This window comes from Malania oleifera, chromosome 8 (assembly GCF_029873635.1).
Source record: "Malania oleifera isolate guangnan ecotype guangnan chromosome 8, ASM2987363v1, whole genome shotgun sequence".
NCBI lineage: Eukaryota > Viridiplantae > Streptophyta > Magnoliopsida > Santalales > Ximeniaceae > Malania > Malania oleifera.
In genome coordinates this window covers 31,012,247-31,029,861 of record NC_080424.1, presented here as the reverse complement: position 1 = coordinate 31,029,861, position 17,615 = coordinate 31,012,247, and the positions used below count along the sequence as shown (strand labels likewise).

General features: G+C 33.5%; 1 protein-coding gene across 1 annotated transcript in view; it reads left to right on the top strand.

Annotated features, from left to right (window-relative positions):
• Positions 1-346: 346 nt before the first annotated feature.
• The window catches only part of LOC131162630 (probable LL-diaminopimelate aminotransferase, chloroplastic), a 29,851-nt gene continuing 12,582 nt past the window's right edge, over positions 347-17,615 (top strand). Inside the window, exons 1-5 of the mRNA XM_058119238.1 lie at positions 347-409; positions 698-814; positions 1,002-1,064; positions 10,818-10,922; positions 16,685-16,735. Of these exons, the coding sequence (XP_057975221.1) occupies positions 374-409; positions 698-814; positions 1,002-1,064; positions 10,818-10,922; positions 16,685-16,735 (372 nt within the window). The 5' untranslated portion in view covers positions 347-373. The remainder of the gene's footprint in view (positions 410-697; positions 815-1,001; positions 1,065-10,817; positions 10,923-16,684; positions 16,736-17,615) is intronic.

Below are 17,615 nucleotides of genomic sequence, written 5' to 3'. Positions count from 1 at the left end.
AAAACCATGTGCCACTTTTCTCCGGTGCTTTCGTCTTGCATTTGCACGCCTCATCCATTTTATTCGCAACCTAAGATGATTTGGAGCAGGTAACTCCAGTTGTATATCATAAGTTCATAATTCAGTAAAGTGCAACATGGGTTAACATTTATGCTACAAATGGATCGAAGTATAACTGCTATTCAAATTAATATGTGCATGCATATGTACGTACATATATAATATTTTTATTCCATTATGTTTAATATTAATCATCTCTACATCATGATTTAATTACAGTCCAAAATCGGCCCAGAGCAACAAGGGATTAACTGGTATGTCACTGGCTACAACAGTACCTCGTCATTGCACAGAAGTCCCACGCAATGCCAACATGGAAAACCTGCGAAACCAGTATTTGTTTCCGGAGGTCAGGAGCATATGCCAAACCTTTTTTCATTCCTTTTCACTCATCACAAGAAAATTATAATAACAAATGACCGTCATTCTATAATATTGTTAGAATTACTCGATGTTTTTCAGCCTATAAATTCCAATAGATCATGTAATGTCATATTACTCATGAATATTTATATATATATATATATATATAACAAGTCTTACATGAGTCAATGAACGTATGATCCCTTTATATATTTTTAGCTGCTAATAGTTGGAGTACCTAATAATTATAATATTAATCAATTTAAAATTGCAGATTTGCATGCGTGAAATTCAACATGCTCAAAAGTATCCACATGCAAAATTGATAAGACTTGGAGTTGGTGATACCACGCAACCTATACCACGCACCATAGCATCAGCCATGGCTGAGGTATGTATTGTAGCCTGGTTATTCTAGTTCAAAAAGTGCTTTTACAGATAGATGTACCATTTGCCTTTTGTTTTTTGTTATTATTATTATTATTATGGCTTTTATTTTTGTCGTGTTTTTGTGTTTTAACATTAAATGACTCCAGAATTCCTCTAATGTGTTGGTGATGTTTTCCTTGTTTTTGTAGCATGCAAGTGCTTTATCAACAATTCAAGGTTATAGAGGGTATGGAGATGAGCAAGGCAACATGGTACCATGACCCTTTAGCTTATTCTAAGTGAACAAATCCATGATCTAGAGAAAGTGCATTATCATTAGCTCTTTGTTCAAATTCTTATTCTACGTAACTATTTGATGCTGCAAAAATATTATCATAGATAAACATGATGCATGGATTTCCTTAATAGGCGAGAGATTTTTTGTTGCATCTATTCTAAGACTTGTAAAACAAAACTATGCTAGAAATGGTTTTAACAGTGTCCCCCTTATATTGCCTAAGTCAGAAATTGTGCTGAGAAATCTTATAAGCAAAGAATCTTCATTAAACAAGATTTTTTTTTTCTTGTCACCATCTTGTTGGAAGTTTTGTTCGTCATTTGGAAACTCTCATACTGAATTATGGGAGCTAGCATTTAAGAATTATGGTTTCCCTTTTAGTGTAAGGAATTGTTGACATTTAGAATTCATGTTTTTCCATTGTTGAGGGTGTAATAGTTATGTTCAACTAGCGTTCCCCGACTTAAAATGTGAGTGAGACCAAGGTAGCCTAGTTGATGTATCAATGTATCTATTGTTAGTAACCTTCTAACCTTTCTAATGTGTTACCTACCTAGATGACATTGCTAGTGTATCATTTATTTAGTTAATAAACCTTGATAGCATGTCAATCACATGCTACTATAGGTCACACCTTAGTTATTATATCCATCATCAATAGGCCCCACACCATAGCTTAGTTACTATAGAAATTAGGTGCAGGAGTAGCTTCCCTTGTGATTTTCTTAATGATACATATGAAGCCCGAGGGTCAAATGATGTTGATCCTTGCAATAGTCTATCCTAAGCTAGAAGGTAGTGTCGCTAGCTACTTAATTCAATATGCATCTTTGTGCCACAGGTACAAAAGGGTTTTGTATTGTGTTAAGACACATTTATATATAGTTATGAAGAACTTTGGGCCATTAATTTTGATAATCTTCGCAATTGATTCAATTTCAAGGGTTTACATTTAAAATTCATTCTTTCTTCCCTCCTTCCCTAAGCATTTGAGTTGTAGAAGTTTTTTGAGGAACTTATAGTGCTCAAATCCTCTATAGCATCTTTTTAATAAGTTTAGTAATTTTTACTTAGATATAATGGAAAAACCATCGCTTGTAGATGCAATGATGGATTCAACCATCATATGCTTTTGCAAAAGGACATTAGGGGGAAAGACCCTGTTCTCCCCACAATTATCACGTTATAGTCCCATCACAGTCATGACAAATTTGGCTAAACTTAGCAACATCAGGGGCAACAAAATCTTTTCACGGAGAATATCGGCTATGAAAATCATATGAATGATTTATTGGCAGATTATATAGAATAAGATAAACAAATCAAGCTCATAATCAGCTAAAATTATGAGAACTCCTTAGTGGCTGAACGTACTAAGGATAAGGTGGATTTCGAATTGACTGAATATGAAGCGTAAAATCTCCTTTTTGATCAACCGAATCCAAAAATTATGAAGACTCCTTAGTGACCAGTTATATGACAGAGGAGAAGGATTCTTACTTGGACAAATATGATGAATATATACTAGAACTCTTGTTTGGCCAAGGATTTAAAGCTTGTTGATGATGAAAACTAAGATGATCTTGTGAGCAAAGATAATCTCAAGCTTTATCTATAGGTTGGCAAGTTCATCAGTGAAAACTTTCAGTCAGGCAAGCACCATCCCTTGTTATGTACTAAATTTGATATAGGGTGATCCTTTGCCACCCTCCACTTTTGGTTGGTTAAAACTTGTTTTTGCTCCAATATGTTAGGGGTATTGCAGACAAATAATTTGATTGACCATTATCCAGCCTAGAAAGAGATCATGCATTCTCCAAGATGAATTTTGTTTTTTTAACAACCTGATTACTCATTAGCAAATGATAAATGCCACTTAATAGAGCCACTCTCTTAGAAAATGGTCAAAATTTCCCAATTTCAGTATTCACTTGGATGCTAACACGATGATTGCCAAGCAAATTCCACAACTATTCTTACATACCTTGCTAGATTTCTTAATGGTGCCCATTATAGAGTCTCATGCACTAGGAGTTGCCATTGGTGCAATTTTAATGAAAAACAGATGCCCCATTGCTTTTACCAATAAGGCTCTTTCTCCATCTTACATGTTTCTATCTATTTTTGAAAAAGAGATGCTAATCATTCATACAATTACAAAGTGGAGATCATATTTAATTAGCTGGAATTTCCAAATTTGAACTCATTATAAGAGCTTAAAGTATTTTTTGGAGCAACGAACCTCTTCCATGGAACAATAGAAGTAGGTTACTAAGTTGTTGGGCTAAAGCTATAAGATTATTTACAAGAAAGGGGATGAGAATGTGGTGGCAAATGCACTCTCATGACTTCTTGAACCAGTTGAGCTTACAATACCATTTCCATACCTACATGTAGGGATGTACAAAAATTACCGAAATATCGAAAACCAGACCGAAACCGAACTGAAACCATAAACGATTTGGTTTTTTAGTTTTCGATTTTGGTTGTGGTTTCCAAAAATAAAAATGTTTGGTTTCGGTTTCAATTTTATGTTGACAAACAAAAAAAAAACCGAAAAACTGATTTATATAAGATATATATATATATATATATATATATATATATATATATATATATATATATATATATCAATGACTTCTTGAACCAGTTGAGCTTACTATACTATTTCCATACCTACATGTAGGGGTGTACAAAAATTACCGAAATATTGAAAACCAGACCGAAACCGAATCGAAACCATAAACGATTTGGTTTTTTGGTTTTCGATTTTGGTTGCAGTTTCCAAAAATAAAAATGTTCGGTTTCGGTTTCAGTTTTATGTTGAAACCAAACAAAAAAAAAACCGAATATATATATATATATATATATATATATATATATAAAATATGACTAGTAAAAATATAGCATACAATATAGTCATATAGCCACTATAGAAAATAAAAATGCTCAATAAATTTTTAAGAACTTTATGAAAAATAAAGGTTTTTTTTTTAAAGTGCCCAACAAATTTTATTTTTTTAAAATTATGAGTCCCTATAAAAAATTAAAATGCTCAATAAATTTTCAACAATTTTATGAAAAATAAATATTATTTTTTTTTTTTGTAAAAAAAATTGGTTTAAAATCGAAAAACCACAACCGAACCGCCACATTTTCGGTTTTCAATTAAATCATAATTTCGGTTCGGTTTTGGTTTCGGTTTGAAAATCCCAAAATCAAAAATTTCGATTTAGTTTTCGGTTATGGCCAAAACCAAGCCGCACTGAACCGTGTATAGTCCTACCTACATGCATTACTCTTGAACAAATTAGGAAAAAATGGTAGCAAAATCTATAGACTAGAAGTATTATGCAAAAAGCTACAAGAAGTGCCAACTTCAGTCGCTCCTTACTATTGGGACTCTCTAAAGCTACCATATAAGGGGAGGATTTCATTTGTGCCGAATTCAACCTGTAAACAAACCATATTGTAAGAACTACATGTATCATTAGTTGTAGTTCACTCTGGTTTCCTTAGAACATATAAGTGCATTTCTTAAAAAAATTATTAGAAGGGAATGAAAGGTGAAATCAAAGAGTTTGTGGTAGAATGTGATGCTTGTCAATGATAGAAAGGTGAAACAGTGGTGAGTCCAAGCCTTTTACAGCCTCTTCCTCTTTCAAAAGAAGCTTGGATTGATATATCCATGAATTTCATTGAGGGACTACCATTTTGTCATGGTAAATCTACTATTTTTGTTGGTGTGGACTGCCTTGCAAAATATGTCCATTTTTGTGCTTTAACTCACCTTTGTACTGCAACAAGTGTTGCTCGTACTTTTGTTAAGAATATTGTTGAGTTATATAAACTTCCTCTATCTATTGTTTGTGATTATGACAAAGCCTTTACTAGTGACTTTTGGAAGGAGTTTTTCTATTTTCAAGGAACATAATTGAATATGTGCAATACATATCATCCACAATTAGATGGGTAAACTAAAGTTATTAACAAATGTTTGGATACTTATCTTCGTTGCTTTGCTAGTGACAACCCGAAGGATTGGATGTGATAGCTCCTATGGCCCGAATGGTGTACTATACCACTTATAATTCCTTCGTCAAGTTGACTCCATTCGAAACTTTTTATGGTTGAGCTCCTCCTATTTTTTTTTTTTTTTAGGTATTCAATGGGATCATCCAAAATTAATCAAGTTGATAAGGAGTTACATGGTTAATACAAAGTTTTTTAGATCCTTAAGGAGAATTTTGTTGCAGTTCAAGCTCATATAAAATAGTTAGCTAATTGGAACCATAGTGAAAGGGAAATCTCAGTGGGAGATTAGATATTTCTTCTGCTACAACCTAATAGGCAAATAAATGTGATTGTTCGTTCTTCAATGAAGTTATCTCCTTGATTCTATAGGCCTTTAAGATCCTAGAATGTCTAGGACCTATTGCTTATTGTCTTTACTTACAAAAAATTTATAAGGTACATCCATTTTTCATATCTCTTGCCTTAAAAAGAAGTTAGCGGAGAAAATTACTGTGCAATGCCACTAGCCTGACATTGGCACCAAGTGGTGAGGTTTAAGTGTAACCACAAACAATAAGATCGTCCAATGGTCAAATATAAAATTTGAGAAATCACAAAAAATTTTAGTTCATTGGTCTTACTTACCATCAAAAGATGCAACTTGAGAAACTTATCAATCCTCAGAGAAGAGATTCCCAAAGTTTATTGCTGCTCAACCAACAATACTGATTTGAAGGAGGTAGGAATATTAGGATTCCCAATTCAATTGAGATTTCTAATTAATGTATTAGGATTCCAAGATCAATTTGGTTTTTCTATTTAATGTTATGGTTCCCAAATCAATTGGGATTCCATTTAATGTTGAGATTTTATTTAATGTCTGAAGATTCCCAAATCAATTTTGATTGAGTACATTATGGACTTGGATTGGGATATTTTACATTTTTAAAAGGAATAAGGTTCCCTACTCTCTCTCTCTCTCTCTCTCTCTCTCTCTCTCTCTCTCTCTCTCTCTCTCTCTCTCTCTCTATATATATATATATATATATATATATATATATATGCATCCTTGTGGGGATTTTTCATTTAAGTAATAAGATAATTCATAGTCTTTGGCCAATTTGGAGGTAGATGCCTTCAAAGTGATCAACCATGTTTTCTCTTTCTATTTTCCTTTCCTTCAATTTACCCAACTTCTCTATGATAAAACACTAAGGCTTTATCATAAACTCCTAATATTAGAAACTTTGACTAAGTTTTTTAGGAGATCTAGAACTTATACCCTCTATTATACTAGTTTTCTATAAGAGGTTACTATCCCTAGATTTTTTAGATGTTAAAGCCAAGGTTGTCGAGGTTGAGATAGGTTTTTGGGTAGAAGGTTGTTAATTATGACTAGGAAAAATAAGAATCCAACTCATTGGATTGTTATGAAAAAAAAAAATGTTATTCTAGCTAGTTTAATGTTTATAATTAAGGATTGCTTTGGGCGACATTAGGTAATCACTTACTACACAGTTCCTATTGAAGAATACAATAAAATGCTACCAAGTATATTGTTGAGATTTGGTTGTATTGGGGGAAAGAAAGTGTGTAACATATATACTAAAAGGTGAAATTTTGTACCGATAAAATTCTAATAAGTCAAATAAATGCACTCACCTCTCTATAGAATAATATCATAATGTGTTGTTATACAATGCAACAATTCATATCCATGAAGTTTATTCGCTTTGTAATGGCATTTATTATATGACTATTGTTAGATATTAAAATATTTCAAGTGTTACAAAAGGGATAAATGAACCTCATTAATATCGATTTAGTGAGCAAAATACTACCAACCAATTATAGGCTTGAAATGAGCCTAGAGCATATGATTTTTCCTAAGGGCCATAATTTTTTAAAGGGATAGTACTCTAAGGGAGGGCACCCTTTACAAAAGGGGTCCTCCTAGAAGGAAGAAAAACTAAGGGTCCCTCCTACGCACTCTCTATAAGGAGAAAAAACCCCAAATCAAGGTGACTATAGACAAGTCTTTATAAAAAGGCTGCCATGTCTTAAAATGGGCACATTTTTAACAAGTATTTCTACTTAAAAGGTACAAATCCTCCCTTTCAAGGGCCAATGCTTAGTCTAGGTTTTATAAGAGCCAAACCCCAGTGTGTGATCTTTATCACTTTAAGTCTATTAAAGTTTATTAGGGCTTTCTTAGGTTTTATTAAGGCTATCTAGGTTTACTTAGGACTTACTATATCGATATGATTGATTGGTCTAACTGGATCATCTAAATTAATGAATAACATTTTTTCCAAGGCACCTAGCCTAAAAGCATTGATCTGCACAAGCATTTCCTTCTAATCTTACCAAACCATAATCCTTGCCACATTTCTAGCATGCGTAGAATCCCATTTTAGACTCATGGGGCACCAAAACCTTAGTTAATGTGAGTTCTATTAGTTACATAAAAGCTTATCTTCATATCAAAATAAAAACCTATCCATCTATTTGGGACTTAAGTTCTTCTCATAGAGCTTACAAATGTCTCCTCAGAAACTCTAATTTGCTATACTCTGGAGCTCAAATCACCATCTTAGAGAGTGTTGCTACTATTTTAGACTAAAAGTATTGACCATTAGCTACATCATAGTAGGGTAGTGTTTGTGTTTGTGCAACTAAAAATCTTTGGTTTTCCACTCCATAACTTACTACTACCACATCCGTGATTAATGCTAGCATTTTGGACTGTACAATTGTCTTCAATTACAAAATAATGAGGTAGTATTTATCTCTACTAGGATGAAAACCTTGAACTCATCCCTCTAGAAATCATGGGTACAACCTTGCTATCGAGTATAATTTGGCAAGATGGAGTTTGTGTGCATTGATCTAGAAACCTAAAACATATCCCTTTGAGGTTCACAATCACCACTTGGTGAAAGCTACTTCCAGTTTAGATGTTGCTACTAGTTGCAACATAAAAAGATAACCATTAACTCTATTATTAAGTTTCAAACTCTCCATCTCCTAACATCAAATGTCCTAATTTCCACCTTAGATATATAGTCTTGCAACCATTTCATATTATATAGTAAATATCATTAGCTAAAGCATAAGATGATTGAAATTGAAAATTTCTTACTTGTCCCTTTATAGCTCATAGCTACCACCTTAGAGAGTGTCCCTACCATTTCAAAATGTGCAGCTACAATTAGTTACTATTTGTCAAGGAAGATATTGTGTCTATTAAGTTGGAACTCTGTAGTGTTTTTTCCTTCTAGTGCTCATAACTACCTCCTTAAAAGCTACTGCTACTACTTTGGAATATGCAAACATCATTTACTATAACTTTTTACTTTTTTTTTGGGCTTGTTATCATCAATTATAACTTTTGTGTTTGCTTTATGTGATCAACTATAACTTAACAAGAAGCGTTTTGTTTCTATTCTTTGAAAATTTAAAAAAATCGTGGGCCTTTGTGAAGCTTATAGCATTGCCCTAGATGGTCTTGCTACATTTTCAATTGTAAAATATATTCATTAGCATAATATACTAACTTTTGTGTTGCTAAGATTTCATTCTGAACTTTCAAATTGACTGATATATGTCAAACTATGCGATTATACAAAATGGTGTAAAATGTTGGCTACTGTGTAGCTCTTTAAATTAGGGAACCCTACATATTATTTATTTGCTATGACTGTTGCACATCCCTCCTCACAGAAATTAAGAGTAGGAGTAATTTTGTAGATTATTATATATATAAGGAAACTAGGATTGTGTGTGTGAGTGTGTGTGCTAGAAATTAAAATAAAAGAAGAAAAAGAGCTATGATGGCAACTTGACGAAAAAGAAGGCGTGGGAAGAATTTGTTGAAAATTAAACTTGACTTATTAAACTTGGTTAGCAGCAGCTCCACCAATCCAGTCATTTATATTGAAATTATTAAGCTGCAGCCAACCTACTCTATCTACCAGCCCACCTACTATTCTAACAATTGCTATAAATAGATGTGTGTGTGTGTATAATGTAATATGGTGTAGAGATGGTGAATAATCAGAGTGAGAGAAATTGTATTTTTGAGAAGTTCTCTGTATATTATTTTCAGATTGAAATCAATCCAGTGTTTTGTGTGCAAATTGTGTGTAATCCTCAACGAGTTCAATCACAACCAGTGATTGAGTGAGTCCCCTCCACCCATCTATGGTATCAGTCCCCTCGCTTGTGATTTTCAATTGCTCCCCCTTGAACGGAAACCGTCTCCCTTTTGGAAGTAAGTTCAATTCCCCAATAGTTGCTTAAGTGGGCCTTACCACTGACGCCTTACATGCCTCAGATTGCATTTCATGTGCCTCCGAATCAATCCTACCTCCTATGTCTTGACCTTATTCGTATCCATCCCCAGCCTAGATGATCCTTATTGGCTTCAGTCCCACACTTGGTCCTCCAATTGTTAGCACGTAAAGAGAATTAGCTTCACGTCTCGACTTTTACGATATTGCTCACCCAGAATTACGAACCGTCGACTCAGATACCACTTGTTAGCGCCGAAGGAGGCCCAAAACCACCTAACATTGAAATGGCATAACTATTGTTTAAATATCCAACAAACTATTAAAGTTTTTAGAAAAAAAATTTGTAAATTAATTATAGGGGCGAATTTATTTCAAATATTCAAAAAATTGTATATAAACTCCTCAAGAAAGTACAAACTCCATCCTTGCATATAAATTTTTAGTTGTTCTTATGCCATTTCATATTTATTGACCAAAATACTCATTCTTAAAATTTTATTTTTTAACTTGACAATAAATTAATGGTCAAGGTAAAAGTATCATGGAAATCATATGTAAAAGGGAGTTGTTGGGATTTTTAAAACCTCAAGAGAGGTCTGTCATCTTTTTAGAAAACTTTAAAAAATATTATTAAATATTGGTCGTTAATTTATAAATATTTTTTCTAATTATTGGAATATAACATTTTTTTTTTATGATGAATAATAAAGTAGTTTCAATATATGCACTCTAAATTCACATGCATTTGCCATTAGCATTTAAAAAAAAAAAAATGTTTTAAGTGCTTTAACTAATATCTTAATAATTAGATTAGAGCATAGGACTTTTCTATTAAAGATATCAAGTTCTAACCTAAGGAATTAGTGAGAAAAAACTTACGAGGAGCTGTCATATTGTATAGCTCAAGCCCAATAGACCTCTTAAAGAAAAAAATAAAAAATCATAAAATGGCAAAAGACCTTTGCATAGATGGAAGAGGGATGCATGTGTCGCTATCTAGTGTCAATAACTGGATTTGCTAGAAACGACCTTAATCCTCATGGTTCATTGCCTAGCCTCCTTGTGGGAGGTCTAGGGTTCTATCTAAGAAGTGAGCCAATACATTGAGGAGGAGAAAAGGGAGGGGGGAAGGAATGTAGAGGATTATTTTGATAGAACCTTAGAGCTCCCACAAGGGAGGTTCGACAATAAACTGTGTAATCTTGTAAAATCAATCCATACATATTTCTAGTTGAAGTTTGTAGTTATTTCCTAGCCCTTGGCTCCCTCTTCAAAAAAAAAAAATTACTTTTGTCTTGTTTTGGCCAGAACAGGAAATTCATCAAAATTTTGATCCAATTTGTGTAAGGATTTTACGTCTTTTTTCCCATATATTTTTCCTATTAGTTTAATCGTAACTCGTCTTATCCACCTACCAGGCATTAAGGAATTCAATTGCTAACACAATTTATAAAGATTTGGGCATTAAAGGGACTGAGATTTTTGTATCAGACGGTGCACAGTGCGACATTGCTCGTCTTCAGGTAATAAGTCTAGTAATATTATCCATTCACATAATATTCAATCCTATTTTTACGTTCATTACATGCAACAACATGCTCAAAATTTTCAGATGATGTTGAATAACATGTTTTCATATATTCAGTTTAAATTTTTATTGATCAATATGGAAGATATTTAGTAAAATTATGTGTTACGTTTAAATTTATATGAATTTAAATTTGAAAGTCAGAATTCAAACACTCAAATATGGGATCAATATAAAAACATATCAATTTTTTTTTCTTATCTAGTGTTCTTCATAAGCATGAAATTTCAAACCTATGAATTTGAGTAGAATTCAATACAATTTCATAAGACAATTGGTCCAAATTCGGATAAATATAAATCTATATGTGAATTTTAACCAGACAAACATAGTGTTGTGTGATAGACCCTGATTGTAGATTATTTATTTACATATTCTAAACAAATCATTTACAGAAGTCAAATTAGAAACCACAAATAACACAACTGAAACTTGCTTTTGCCAAACCTAATCAAGAAAGATTTCTCTCCATCGAACAATCACAAGATTTAAGGAAATATACAGCAATAAACCATGAACATGCAAGATCAAACACAAGAACACATTTACGTGGTTTGGCCCAAAAATTGGCCTACATCCATGGCAGGAACCCACCTTCGTAGATGCTTTATTAATGGTGGAACTACAACTTACACAATACTGATCTCACCTTTAGGGCTTATCAATCTCCTCCAAGAATTAGCCCAAGAAGCATCCCAAGAACCCTAACCCTTCTTCTCCAAAGAGCTCTCGATTTCCCCCTCTTGTTTCTCCTCATTCTCCTGAAATACCCCCAAATTTGAGATCTGTTCTATGCGTCTACAAGCCTAGCCCCCCAGATCTAATCTCTAATCTGTTTTCTGTTTGCGCGTGTCCCAGCGTACAAAATAAGAAACCCCACCCCTGAATTTTATAATCTATTATATGCTAAACTCTCTTTTAGAACCAACACTGCTGGTTTTATTTATACATAAAATACAGGACTTACAAAATTACATAAATGCCTATAATACAAAACAGATTTCAGCTGTTGAATTTCTAGCACATCAACGGTTCAGATTTGTCCAGTAAGCTTGACACTCCAACAATTCTCCACCTTGGCAAGCTTGTAATCCTTGCTCTTCCTTGCATCTCCTATGGTTGTTCCTGCAAAACAAACACAAGCAACTTCCTAGGTTAATCAAGTTTGAACAATGTTCAAACTTGAATTTTGGTACTGCCTTAGTCATCATATCAAAGGGATTATCCTCTGTTGGAATTTTCCTTACTTATATTTTACTACAAGAAATAATATCCCTCACAAAATGCAGTCTAGCATCTATATAATTGGACCTATCATGATAAACATGATTCCTAGCCAAATCAATAGTGCTTTGATTGTCATAATAAACTATGACATCTCCACTATACATTCCTAATTCTAGAAACGGTCCTTTTATCCATATAACCTCCTTAAAGGCTTCAGTCATGACTATATATTCAGCCTCCGTGGTAGACAAAGCTATCACCAACTACATATGTGATTTCCAACTAACAGCACTGCCTAAAAAAGAAAAGACCATACCAGACAAAGACTTCCGAGTATCTAAATTTCAAGCATATTCAGAATCCACATATCCTATTAACTTTATTTCACAATGCATATCCTTTTTTTCAAATATTAATCCTTGTTGTTTTGTTCCAGACAAGTACTGAAAATTTTTTTTGAAAGCATGCCAATGTGATTTTCCAGGTTTGCTCATAAATCTGCTCACTTGACTTATAGTATAAAATATATTAGGTCTAGAACATACCATAACATACATTACACTACCAACCATACTAGCATAAGGTATTTTATTCATAAATAGTGACTCATTTTCAGTTTCAGGACACTGTTTCCTAAATAGTTTTATTCATAAACATCGATTCATTTTCAGTTTCAGGACACTGTTTCCTAGACAATTTAACATGTTGTGCAACAGGAACAGAAGTAGGTTTAACATAACTCATTCCAAAATTTTTAACACCTTTGAAATATAAGACTTTTGAGACAAGTAGAGAAGATTTTTATCCCTTTCTCTAGTTATTTTCATGCCTAGTATTCTTTTAGCAGGGCCCAAGTATTTAATTTCAAATTTAGATTTGATCATGCATTTAACTTGAGTTAACAAATCCAAGTCTCCACAAGCAATCAACATGTCATCGACATATAATAACAAATATATATATATATATATATATATATATGACATTTATTACATGATTTATAATAGACACAACTATTATAATTGCTTCTACAGAAATCATTTTGAATCATGCAAGAATCAAATCTTTTATATTATTGTCTAGGTGATTGTTTCAGCCTATATAAAGATTTCTTTAATAAACATACATGATTTCTATTCATTTCTGTATCAAATCCCTCAGGAGGTTTCATATAAACTATTTCTTCTAAATTACCATGCAAAAAGCAGTTTTAACATTCATTTGTTCCAAATGCAAGTCATTTATAGCAATAAAAGATAATAAAATTCTAATTGAATTATGCCTCACAATAGGGGAAAATATTTCATTATAATCTACCCCTTCTCTTTGTGTAAATCCCTTAGCCACTAACCTAGCTTTATACCTAGGTGGTTCAATTCCAGGGATTCCATCTTTCCTTTTAAAGATTCACTTGGATCCTATAAGTTTCTACTTTTCTGGTCTAGGTATCATCACCCATGTCTTATTTTTGTTTAGAGACTTCTTTTCTTCTTGCATTGCAAGAATCCATTTCTCAGTCTCTTTACCATCCATGGCCTTTCTAAAAGTCCTAGGCTCCACCTTAATTTTTGTTTTAACAACAGAAAGAGCAAAAGTTGTCATATCAGCTTCCCCATACCTTTGAGGAGGTCTTATGACCCTCCTCTGCCTATCCCTTGCTAGAAGGTAAGTTTTACTTGATCCAGAAGTTTCAGTTTCTGAGTTTTGCATCTCAGAATATGCAATATTTATTTCTAAAAAACTGTGAGAAGTGGAGGGTTGCTCTACCTTAAATTGCAGGTCATTAGTATCAGAGTACCTAGAAAATTCATCTGAATTTTCTGGTTCCCCCCCCCCCATGGCAGCTTCATTAAAAACAACATCCTTGCTAATAATACATTTTTTAAACTTTTCAAAAGTATCAGTTTTATGTTTTAAAACATAAACCCATACTTTCCTAGAAAAGTCATCTATTATTGACAAAAAATACCTAGAACCATCATAAGTACTAACCTTAGTAGGCCTCCACAAGTATGAATGTATGTAATCAAGAGTCTATTTTGTGGTGTGAGTGGACTTCTTAAAATGAACCCTAGTAGACTTACCAAAGACACACTTCTCACAGAATGACAATTCCTTAAGTTTCCTATCCCCAAGCAGCCACTGTTTCTGCAGCTCCTTTAGGCCATGTTGGCTAACATGTCATAGCCTTCTGTGCCACAAGGAAACCTGATCTTCTACCTTGTGATTGATAGGTGAAGCCTCACCTGTCACTGTTTTTCCTACCAAGGTGTGCAACCCATTCTTTAGCACCCTTTTTATCACTACAAGTGATTCTCTACATACTCTTAAGCTACCTCCTTCAGACTTAAATGTGTACCCTATCTTATCTAAGCTACCTTGGTATATACCTCACATCTCTTAACACACTTTCAATCCCATTATGCATTAGAAGCCTCATTGTCCCAATACCCTGTATTTTATTGGACTTATTGTTACCTAAGATAACATGACCCCCTTTTAAACATGTAAAAGATTCAAACCAATTTTTCAATGAACACATATGGAAGGAACATCGTGAATCTAATATCCATTCTTTTCTAGAATCTTTCTCAAATATGTTCAAAAATTCTACACTATCATATCCATCTAAAACTATTGCTGCCTTGCCCTTTCCTTTCTTGTCCCTATTTTCATACCTACCTCTCATATTTAACCCTTCCCCTATCTCTGTTTTGGACTTAGACTTGGCGTACAATTCCCTAGAGTGCAAAACAGCTTGTACTTCTTCTAAAGTTAGGCTCGCTCTCTCTCTCTCTCTCTCTCTCTCTCTCTCTCTCTCTCTCTCTCTCTCTCTCTCTCTCTCTCTCTCTCCCATACATCATGGTTTCTTTAAGATTATCATGAGTGGAATCAAGAGAGCTTAATAAAATAATTGCTTGGTCTTCTTCATCTATACTAATGTCAATATTAGTAAGATCCAAAAGAATTTTATTAAACTCATCTAAATGTTCATCAATAGATGTTCCAGGGGTCATCTTAAAGATATAGAGTCAGGTCTTCTTATAGATTCTATTTTCTAGGGACTTTGTAATGTACAAACTTTCCAGCTTTAGCCAAACTCCAACTATCGTATCCTCATTGGCAACTTCCCTAAGTACTTTGTCTCCTAGGGACAAGATAATGGCACTGTGTGCCTTCTGGAGGATTTTGAGCTTCACTTTGTGAGTGGAGGGTAAACTTGGTTTCCCCTCTTGCGAAGTGGAAGCCCCCTTCTTGTCTCCAAGAAGGGCCTCCTCAAGCTCCTGTTGTAACAAGATGGCCCTCATCTTGATCCTCCATAACCCAAAGTCATTTTTCTTGGTGAATTTTTCTAACTCAAACTTGGCAGTCCCCATCACAAAGTCAGGCTCTGATACCCCTTATTGTGTGATATACCCTAATTGCACATTATTTATTTATAGAATATAAACAAATCCTTTATAGAAATCAAATCAGCAACCATAGATAACACAACTGAAACATGCTTTTCCCAAACCTAATCAAGAAAAATTTCTCTCCACCGAACAATCACAAGATTTAAGGAAATATACAGTAATAAACCATAAACATGCAAGATCAAACACAAGAACACATTTACGTGATTCGGCTCAAAAATTGGCCTACATCCACGGCAGGAACTCGCCTTCAGAGATGCTTTATTAATGGTGGAACTACAACTTACACAATACAGATCTCACCTTTAGGGCTTACTAATCTCGTCTAAGAATCATCCCAAGAACCCTAACCCTTCTTCTCTGAAGAGCTCTCGACTTCCCCCTCTTGTTTCTTCTGATTCTCCCGAAATCCCCCCAAATTTGAGATCTATTCTATGCATCTACAAGCCCAGCCCCCCAGATCTAATCTCCAATCTATTTGTTGTCTATGCATATCCCAGCGTACAAAACAAGAAACCCTACCCACGAATTTTATAATCTATTCGGCGCTGAACTCTCTTCTAGAACTAGCACTACTGGTTTTATTTATACATAAAATGCAAGACCTAAAAAATTACATAAATGCCTTTAATACAAAGTAGATTTTAGCTGTTGGATTTCCAGCACATCAACGGTCCAGATTTGTCTAGCAAGCTTGACACTCCAACATAGAGAGTTAGCAAAATATTTATTTATTTATCTTTGCATTAGTTTTTCTATTAGGAAGTCTTAGTTTTGTTTCTTCTACACATGTATTTAAATTCATGACACATTGAATATATTTGTTGGCATAACCAAACAATGATAATTGTTTTTGCCAAAAAGTAACTTTTCGCTATGTTTGGAGAGATCTTGGATTAGGATTTGTATTGAATTTAGATAAGATGGAATATAAAATTGTATTAAAATTTGTCTAAATTCATACAAATTCAAATCCAAGAACTTAAATTCATGCTGCTAAACACATACATGTTAGCTATTGATTCTAACTCTTGCTCTTTAATATTCCTTGTAGATGCTCCTTGGATCCAACTTGTCGGTGGCTGTGCAAGACCCATCCTTTCCGGTAATGTTGCGAACCCTAAACTATCTCTAGAAACCTTTTGTAACCTAATAGGTTGAAAAATGGACAAAATTATTGAATGATCAAAATCAAAATCAAATTAAAAAAATTAAACTTTAAACCAAAATCAAACTGAAGAAATGATTTATTGATTTTTTTAAAATTCAGCTTGGTTTTATTTTACAATTTAGTTTGATTTTCGATTTCTATTCCCTATCTTATCCATTAGGTTGAAAATGGACCACTAGAAGGACTTCTTTAGGGATGGGAAAATGGATTGATGGTCGGGTTTGGGCAGGTCATGGTTAAACGAAATTAGGTTCAGGTTGACCCATTTATTAACGGGTAAATAATCTATAAAGCCAAACCCTCCATTTAATAAATGAGTACCTATTAAACACCCATTTAAAAATTTAATTTCTCATATTTATTTTTTTCTTTAATATTTCATCAAAATTGACTTAATTTTTTTCAAATTTTTTTTAAAGCAACCTAAAAGTAGATGACCCAAAGGCTAAAGGGCCCAAAATCTATACCATATATAAACAATATATATATATATATATATATATATGCACACGCGCGCACACATGCACATATAAACGAATCACCTGACATGTACCCAACCCAATCTCTTCTAACCCAGTTGTTAAATGGCTTAGGTTTGGGTTGATCCGTTTATAAACGAATTACCTCCTCGCAAATCCAAATTAGTCCAAATGAGCGAGTGACGAGTCATTGATCAGGTTTTGACCCGTTTTGCCACATCTAGACTTCTTTGAATTTTGAACTATATGTTATTTAAACATATAATCTTATTTTGTGCTATTAAGACACCATTTTCATATTAGTGCCAATGAAACCTAGGGGCATGGTTTTAAAA